Source organism: Cervus canadensis, chromosome 12 (genome assembly GCF_019320065.1).
Source record: "Cervus canadensis isolate Bull #8, Minnesota chromosome 12, ASM1932006v1, whole genome shotgun sequence".
Classification (NCBI taxonomy): domain Eukaryota; kingdom Metazoa; phylum Chordata; class Mammalia; order Artiodactyla; family Cervidae; genus Cervus; species Cervus canadensis.
In genome coordinates this window covers 9,384,357-9,393,121 of record NC_057397.1, presented here as the reverse complement: position 1 = coordinate 9,393,121, position 8,765 = coordinate 9,384,357, and the positions used below count along the sequence as shown (strand labels likewise).

The 8,765-nt window shown below is 59.9% G+C and overlaps 1 protein-coding gene across 3 annotated transcripts; it reads right to left on the bottom strand.

Moving 5' to 3' along the window:
• Positions 1 to 1,110: 1,110 nt before the first annotated feature.
• On the bottom strand, positions 1,111 to 8,744 carry LOC122451091 (cytochrome P450 11B1, mitochondrial). Of its 3 annotated transcripts, none has more exons than XM_043483635.1 (9): positions 8,501 to 8,744; positions 7,988 to 8,143; positions 6,986 to 7,185; positions 6,690 to 6,893; positions 6,267 to 6,421; positions 4,703 to 4,869; positions 4,233 to 4,311; positions 3,960 to 4,157; positions 1,111 to 3,829 (listed from the first exon to the last, which is right to left on the bottom strand). In XM_043483635.1, exons 1-9 carry the CDS (start codon positions 8,737 to 8,739, stop codon positions 3,716 to 3,718), a joined length of 1,512 nt encoding a protein of 503 aa, XP_043339570.1. In that variant the 5' UTR covers positions 8,740 to 8,744; the 3' UTR covers positions 1,111 to 3,715. The 3 variants fall into 3 exon arrangements, with proteins under 3 accessions (XP_043339570.1, XP_043339571.1, XP_043339572.1); XM_043483636.1 differs by having other exon boundaries at positions 1,265 to 3,829; positions 7,988 to 8,165; positions 8,501 to 8,549; XM_043483637.1 differs by lacking the exon at positions 6,267 to 6,421 and having other exon boundaries at positions 1,265 to 3,829; positions 6,690 to 6,763; positions 8,501 to 8,739.
• Between the last annotated feature and the right edge of the window lie 21 nt (positions 8,745 to 8,765).

The following is an 8,765-nucleotide window of genomic DNA, read 5'->3' as shown; positions in this document are numbered from 1 at the left end:
CCTCGAGTATTCTGTTCTATTGTTTTCTGCCATAATAGTGTGATCATGACAAATCTATTGGACATCTGTCTTTGATTTCCGGAGACTTTTCACTGTTTCTCTTCACTGTTAATGTACTGCCTAAAATACAGTAGGATACAGGTTTCCACTACAGTTGCATGTCTGTGTGGGGCTGCAGGTGTATCTGCAACAACGTGGGGGCCCATCCAGATACTGGTAGAACTCTGTGCCTTGCCTGGAGCATCACCCTATACAACTGCTTATATATGTACCTCACTTTTTCATTTCACAGATGGCTAGGGTTCTCACGAAGAGACGCACCAAAAGAGAACAATCCTCCTCTTGAAAGAGAATTGTGTTGCATACGTTTTTGACATTATGAAAAGAATGAAATAAATACCCCTTTCTATAGTAGGGACCCACAGGATATAATCCCACTGAGGTCAAATACCGTCCTTCTCAATAATGTATGGCACAGTGCCTAACACATAAAAAGTCCCAATAAGCACGTGTTAAGTGATCAATGAAAGGGAATACTTAACCATTTGAAACTGGCCTGCAATCCGACTGGTGTCCCGGGTTCTACAAGCACATAAGACCCCTCTTGCAAGGTAGGCAACTCCTCCCGCAAGAAAGCTGAGGAACATTTTGTGGAGACTTGACAGTTGTGGGATGTTCGGTCATCCCCCAGGACAGCCACAGACAGAAAGCTTCCAGACACCAACTGTCTGCTTAAATGAGCCACTGAGGGTCCTTGGGTTCGAGCAAGGTTCCCGAGCTAATACTCTGAAAATCCCCCGACCCCAGCAACTCTACACAATCCAGAACACGTAGAAAGTGCATTTCTGTGCTTGTAAAAGGGCAGGATGTCTTCAGGACCCAGAAGCAACGCAACGCGGGACCAGGAGCAGGGAGGAGGGAGCACGGAAGCGCCTCCAGGGGAGGCTTGGGTCCAAGCCACTGAGCCTGATGGTCTGCTGGCCCCAGTTCCCAGGGAAAGGCTTGAAGCACAGGACAAAAGTAAGATTAGACATTGCAACTGGAACCCCGCGGAGAGGCAGGCTTTTAAAAGAAGGCTGAACTTGAAATACCTGTCAGCTGCATGCAGTTTTTAATGTATTTATTTTTAATTGGAGGATAATTGCTTTCCATTGCTGTGCTGGCTTCTGCCAGACCTCAGCATGAATCAGCCACAGATACACATGGTTCCCTCCCTCTTGACCCGCCTCCCACCCCACCCCCCTTTCCCTCCTCTCTAGGCTGTCACAGAGCCCCATGTGGAGGCGAGACCTTGAAAACACTACACTAACACTGCAAACTGCCCTCAGCACTGTCAGGCGGTGAGCAGTGAGCTGAGCTTTCCAAGGTGGAATGAGGATGAACCCCCGAATCCCCGTTCCCTCCCAAGAACCGAGACAAGGCCCTCAGCGTGGTCTAGGATTTACACTACTCACGCCCCAGAGGAGACCCGGGGCTGAGCAATGAACACAGAGTGGTTCTAGGAAAGCGACAGCCCCTGTGCAAGAGATGACACAGCCTCAAACCAGACCTCGGCGGCACAGGGAACATAGAGGACATTCCGGTTCTTGGCATCGGGCTTCTTAAAGGCACTACCACTGCTACAGTGAAAGACACGCAGAGGCGTGGGAATCATGAGGATCACACAGTAGGCTGTTGAGGCAGTAATAACCAGGCAGGTTGTCAGAAAGAGCCGGACGGAGCCTCACACTGGAAGACACGGGAAATTCCAAGCTGGATAAAAGAAAAGGGACCCCTCCATAGACTAGAAAGAGGAAATCTGGAGAAACAGGGAAATCCAGGAGAGGATCTAGAAAGCAGACAGAGATGCTTAGCTGGAGTTTGTCTCCACAACATTCATGAGCACTACCAAACCACGGTTCCTTAATGAGGGCCTTAGAGATCGGACGGTCCTCATGGCTTCAAGCAGTACCCCTTCCATGGAAGCGCCATGAGACTCTGCCAGATGAGTGAATTCTCTAAGCCTCAGTTTTCTCACCTGCAAAATGGGAATGAGGGTAGCACGTGCCTCTTAAGGCTGCCGTGAAGATCAAGCATCCATGTGCGCCAAGCTCGGCAGAATGACATGAATTCACAAGGGGACTAGGTTTTCATTCTATTCCTGTCATCACACTTGCTCCACCCATTGCAGAGCAGGGCCACTGAGCACTGGAAAAGGATCACACAGGCTGAGTGCCAGCTGAGCCAGAAAACTGTGCACTTCCCGAAAACCCATCTCACTGTGCCTCAGTGGACCTGGCGAAATGGTAATTCTACAGAATTCCCATAAGAAGAACTCAGGGCTCAGAGGGAATGAAGGCTGGGCCTGTGTGCTGGGCGAGGGCTCCAGCTTGTGCCTCTGTGACTACAGACTCTGGAACCTCCTCCCTCCTCCATGAATCTCTGGGTCCCTTTCAACAGTCCTGTCTGGGGTGGGAGAAGATCACATTGTCTGCCGCAGGCCTCTTTCGCTGAGGATAGACTGGATTGGTGACGAGGTGTGCAGCTCTTGTCCTCCTCCAGGGATCTTGGCACCGAACAGATGCCCTGGGGGGTGGTTCACTGGGGGCAGGGAGAGTGGAGAGATCCCCCACCCCTCAGTAGGGGCAGGGCTGGTGCAGCCAGAAACACTACTTCTCCCACCTTGCTGCCTTGCTCGGCCTGCCTGCTCCTCAGCAGACGAAGTTGGGGTGGGGAGGGCGGGAGAGTGGAGAGACCCCACAGCCCCTCATCCTGCCTCTGGGCCCACTTTCTACCTGGGGTGTCACCTGGCTCTAGGTGGGATGGGACAGACTGCTTGTTCCTGCCAACGAGGGGATCCCAGCTGGCTCTCAGTGGTTCAAAGCCTCTTCCAGCCTTGAAATCAGGGTGGTCCCTCTGCTGTGGTTCACTGTGAGAGGGTAGTGGGCACTTCAGACTGTCTCTACTGAAGGGAGTTCGAGGTGGCCCCACACCCTTCTTCTAGAGGCTTCTCTATGGTCGGCCTGCCTCGTGCCAGAGGGGTTCACCATCCCTCCTGCTCTCAAATGAGTATCATTGGCCCTGTTGTCCAGGCTGGCTTTTGGCAGCGTCTCTTCTAGGAAACCTGACTCCCGACCTGCCTGTCCAGGCCTGGGCTGGGCACTTCAGCCACAATTGCAGAGGATCGGCACTGCCAGGGTGAGCCCAAGAGGCTAGGTAGACAGACAACAACCCAGCTTGAAGGCAAGTCCATGCCAGAGCACTGGAAGCCCAGGGGACGGCACTTGAAATGGCAACCATCAGGACAGGGCATGCCCAAGTTGTCAGCTCTTGCATGGGAGCAGAGTTTAGCACAGGTGGTACAAAGGCTGGACAGGCAGGCAGAGGGTGTGGTCCGAGGCCCGTCGCTGGTGTGGCCACACAAGCGGCCTGGGGCTTATGCCCCAGGGGTGACTGGGGTCAAAGGCCCTCAGACGGCACCCCTTGCTGGAGAAGGCACTGGCGGGACTGGGCGTGGGCCCAGGACCTGCCACCAAGGTTCACCCCCAGCTCCGCCCTGGCCTTGCTGTGCAGGCCAGCACGCCTGACCCACGGGGCCTGTGCCGCTACACGTGTGCACAGTGCTGGCTGCACGGTGCTGTGACTCAAAAGGCAGGGCCCACAGGAGAAAAGAGGGGTGGCTGGGGTCCAGCAAAGGGGCTTGTAGCGTGAGTGGCCCGACAGTGTGGTGACACGACTACTGGATGGCCCGGAAGGTGAAGAGGGGGAGGGTAGAGGGCATCAGTATGAAGCGGTAGACCATCTTTATGTCCTCTTGCACCAGTGTCTCCACCAGGAAATTCTTCAGCACCTAGGACAGAGGCAGGGTTCCACCTGGCCCAGCCTGCCCTGCCTTCCAGGGCCCTGAGGCTGGGCACCCCAGGACAAAGCCAGGGGTCCCCGGCCAGGCTGCCCACCCATGTCCCTCGTGGCCCACTCACATGGTGCAGCAGAAGCAGCATCTCCACCTCAGCCACTCGCCGCCCCAGGCACTGGCGCATGCCAAAGCCAAAGGCCAGGTGTGGGAACCTGCTTCCAGAGCCCCGGCAGTCCAACCAACGCTGGGGGTGATAGCTCTCGGGCCTGGCGAACACGGCAGGGTTTCGACCCAGGGAATAGAGTAGGACCTTCACCAGCGTCTGTAGGCAGTGGGAAAGGGCCGATGTCAGCTGGCCCCTGGGTGAAGGTCGGCGGGGCTCCAGGGCCTCACTTACCCCGGCCGGGATGTGGTAGTTCTGCAGCACCAGGTCCGAGCTCACTTGCCGCTCCAAGGTGATACCCACGGGGTAGAGCCTGCGCACAGAGGCATCCAGCAGGGTCCTCAGCTGTGACCAGGCTCTGGACACTCTCTGCAGCCTTCCTAGCCCAGTGCACACAGCCTGAGGGCAGCCCCCCGGGGCCCTCACAGGTCGCTCCTGGCACAGGGAAGCCCAGATCCTGAGGCGCTCCTTCCTTGCATCTCTCAAGTTAGCCAAAGCTCCTCAGGCCAGTGAGGACACGACTGACGAGTGCCCCGGGACACTGAGGTGGGATCCCAGAGGAAGCAGCACCAACCTCCCTCCAGGGAGAAGAAGAGGAGGTACAGGGGGATGCACCCCTGGGCAAAGGAGCTGTCAGGCCCAGCAAGAGAGCTCTGCAGTCACGGGGCCAGGGCCACTGGGTAGTCCAGGTCCACCTCGCCTACCTCAAGGTCTCCTTGAGGGCTGCCCGCAGCAAAGGCAGCTCCGTGGTGACCCTCTGGGGATTTTCTGAGATCCGAGCCTCGGCCACCAGGCTCTCCTGGCGCAGGGCCTGCTGCACCTCCGGGTTCCGAGCCAGTTCAAAGAGAGTCATCAGCAAGGGGAAGGCTGTCTGCAGGGGGCACAGAGGGCCGGGGCTCAGACCTCGGCATAGGCTGTGCCCCTCCACTCCTAAGCCCCTCCCAGAAAGATGGTGGTCCCCTGGGGCAGGGGACCTGCACACTCAGAGACCACAAAGCCCAGAGCCTCGAGTCCTGGAGATTCTAAAACCACCTCATCAGCTTTCCCTGAATCCCTCAGGGGAGGCATCCCCAACGTCACTGAGACCCAGGCCTTCTCTAGCCACCTCAGAACCTGAGGTTTTCTTCCTCCTCTGGGTCCAGGAGGGGCTCACTCTTGACATCTACTCAGTGGGGAGAGTTGAGGAGCTGAGGTCCATCTGGGCATCCACAGTCAGGTCCGTTCACAGCGTCCCAGCAGGAACCGGCAGCCCAGACTCCCAACCGTTTCCTCCTCCTGGATCATTTCCATGTGCAAAGAGCAGTGCCCGCTATCCAGCTGGAGACCTGAGCAGTTCGGTATCTCCTAAACGTCATCCCCAAAGTAACCTACTCCTGGCATCCCCTGCTGTGCAGATCCGGCCTCCCCACGGCTTCCTGAACTGTAGTCCGTGCTGCACTCTGCCCTGTGGCTCATGAGGGACCGGTTGGCTGAGCGAGACACTCCCCACACTGGCTTCCTCTAGCCTGGGATACAGGCTGGGTGTGCAAGGCCCTCCTTGACAGAGGCTCTGACCCTGTCTGCCCTCCTCTGCCCACTTGCCCTGTTTCCCTCCACTCAGCCTCATGGCCTTTCCTCACTGTCCGCTCTTGCGGGACTTGGCCTGCTGCCCTCCAGGCCTCCTCTTCTGTGTGGTCCCTGCAATCCCAGTGAAAGCCCTCCTTCTCCAGGAAGTCTTCCTAGAGCAGGCACATGCCTGGCTCACCCTCTCTCACTTTATGACTGCATCACAGCCCCGGCTCAGGGAGTGTCTCCACCATGAGCCCGCGTCTCTGCTCAGGGCCTGGGTGCCTGGCCCCCAGAGACACTGGCAGAGGGAGGCTCGGTCTAGACGCACGATGCTTTGGCTGCACTGCACACCCTGGGCCCGGCCCGCTCCCTGGGCTGGCTTCCCTGCCACCTGCTCTCTCTCCCACACGCTGGAGCCCCTTGCTGCCCTTCCCATTAGCCTGTCACCTCCAAACGATCGTCTCTGTCCCTGGAAAAGGTCTCTAATGTGACCCTGCAGCCGGACCCCAGGGACCTCTGATGCTGCAGGTACCCAGGCCTCCGGCCGCTCTACACTCTGTCTGGAGCCTGGTTTCCCTGGGTCACCACAGATGCCTTTCCTTTGGGAAGCTGGAGGCATAGATTGGGAAGGGGCATGGAGGAGACATTTGCCGTGGGAGGAGGCTACCTGGAGGCAGGAGAGCTCCCTGCTCTATGGGAAGGGCTGGGTGCTGGCCTGACCGTGTCCACACTCCCAGCAGTGAGGTCAATCGTGTTGGCCTTGATGGTATCCAGGGTCATGTCTGCTCGCATCAGCAGCTCTGCTACAATGCCGCTGTAGTGCCACGGGTGGCCGAGGGCCAGCTCCTGATAGATTCTCTGGATGGCTCTGTTGGCTGCAGGATGCACAGCGACAGAAGCCCTGGGTCTGGCGCTGGGAAGCACTGTTCTTTGTCATCCTCCTGCCCTTTACCCTCCATGCCCCCAAGTCTCCACATCCTGCCCCCAGTTCTCAGGCCTGCCCAGGCCAGCATCATTGCCGATGGTATCTGGGACCATGACGAAGCCACAAGCCCCTCCCGGGACTTCAGTCCTTCCCCAACTGTGGTGAGTGGGGACACCCGGGGCCCCCAGTCACCGCACTGCCCGGTCTCCAGCCCTCACCATACTGGAAGATGTAGTCCCAGGCCTCGAAGTGCTCCCTCCACATGTTGGTGCTCGTCCACCGTGACAGGCGCCTGGGCACAAACATGAGCTGCACGGTGGACCTGAACATGGCCTCCAGCGCGTGGATAAAGTTCAGGCTGTCAGGGTTTGGCTGCTGGGTCAAAAGGCCAAGCCGCTCTCCATAAAGGACTAAGGTGCTGGCTGTGGGAGGAGGGGTTCCTGAGCCCCGGGTAGCCCAGGCCTCAGGGCCAGCTGCCCCCACCCTGAGGTGTGCCCGCCTCGCCAGCCCACACCTTCGATGGTGTAGCGAAAGACGCTGGGCGCGATGTCCAAGGTCAGACTCCCCCGAGCATTCTGCAGCACCCGCGCCTTCAGGGTCTGGGAGAAGTCCCTGGCCACACCATCCACCAAGGGCGTGTACTTCTGCAGGGCTGGCAGCGAGAGCACATCTGGGTTCAGCCGCAGTCGGTCCAAACGCCACTGGGGCCCATTGCTGTAGAGCAGGGAGTGGAGCGTCAGGGTGTCAGTCAGCAGTGGCCCCGTCCTGCACCCCACCTTCCTCTCTCCAGGATGAAACGGGCCAGAAAAGGTGCCGCCTGCTGGTCCTCAGGGGCAGGCGGACCCCGTTGGGACCATGGCGGCAGCTCTTTCCTTGGGGCAGCGTTGTGTACTTCATCCAGGTTGAGACGGGGGCCTGTGGCTGAGCCTGCTGCCGGGGTGTCTGCAGAATGGCAGGCCTGCAACACGCACCTCCCCTCCGGGCCCCCTCCAGGCCTGGAGGCTTCTTCTGTGAGGAAGGAGGCCGAGCCCCTGGGAGCGGGCCCAGCTGGCTCTCATCGCTCCAGAGTGGGCAAGGCCTCTGCCATGCTGCCTGCCGGCTACCCTCCCCTCACAGCCGCTGCCCCTCGTGGCAGAATCCAATCGTGCCTCTCCTGATATTACCCACACAGGGCCCAGTGCCCGTCGGGGTCTGCTGGCAGGACCTGGGGGCTGGAGGAGGGGAGACGTGCACCCCACCAGCAGGCCCCTCCGAGCCTCTGCAGGCGCCACCCTCCCTCTTCTGGCCGTGCAGGGAGGGTCCCCAGGTAAGGGTCCCCCCCAGGTAAGGGTCCCCTTACCCAGCTCCAGGGCACACAGGTTGCCCAGGCACGGGCCCGATCCGGAGCCGGTGGGCACCCTCTCCCCACCCACCCAGGTGGGCCCCGGGCAGGCTCGCTTTGAGGTCTTCCCCGTCCCACGTGCTCTCTGCACGCAGGCCGCCCAGCCCCTCCCTCCGCACTCCCACCGGCCCTCACAGCAAGAACACGCCACACTTGTGCCCGCGAGCCTGTCGGTAGGCCAGCCAGGGCTCCAGGAGCATCCGCTGGGGGTGACGGCTGTCCGCCTGCTGCAGCCTCTCCACGTCCTCGGGCAGCATCACGAACACCATGTGTCTCCCTCCCACGTCGTACCTGTGGGGCAGAGCTCCGCGACCTGCTGGGGGGCCATGTCCTGCCCTGGGCCCCGCTGCACAGAGCCAGGCGCTGGCTCAGAGCCAGCGGGCCCTCCCGCAGTCCTCTGGGGTCTGCGTTCTGTGCTCCCAGCAGCGAACCGCCCAGGGCTCCTGCTCACCAGGGGCCCCCCGTCTGCGGCAGCTGAGGCACACACCTGCCCCAAGGAGCCCTCCCCTGCCCCTTCCCCACGTCCCGGGTGCCCCCGCCGGGATGTGGGCGGTGGGATGTGGCACAGCCCTGGCCCAGTGGGACTCAGCCACCAGGGGGGACAGAACGTGAGGGTGTTCTCACTGACGTGAGTGGGCACAGCTTTACCTGAAAATGGGCCCCAGCTCCTGGAAGGTCTGATGCATGTCCAGGTGCATGTTCTCAGAGCCCTGCTCCTTCCAGATCTGCAGCATCCGCATCCACTTGTTGCCAGGACACCGGGGCATGGATTCGAAGGGCAGCACCGCCTTGGCGGCTGCAGCGGCTCTGGTGCCCAGTAGGCGTGCCCCACGCAGGGACAGCCAGGGCCCTACCATCCACGCTCTGGCCTTTGTCCACAGCGCCATCCTGCTGCCCCCCGCCCCCTCAGCCC

Bases quoted from the DNA above. Each gene is read 5' to 3' on its own strand.
- LOC122451091 (XM_043483635.1), bottom strand. From the start codon at position 8,739: ATGGCGCTGTGGACAAAGGCCAGAGCGTGGATGGTAGGGCCCTGGCTG. The intron at 6,894-6,985 runs GTGTGGGCTGGC...CTCCTCCCACAG, and splicing joins CTTTCGCTACACCATCGAAG to CCAGCACCTTAGTCCTTTAT. The intron at 4,312-4,702 runs GTAGGCGAGGTG...CTCTGTGCGCAG, and splicing joins GCCCTCAAGGAGACCTTGAG to GCTCTACCCCGTGGGTATCA.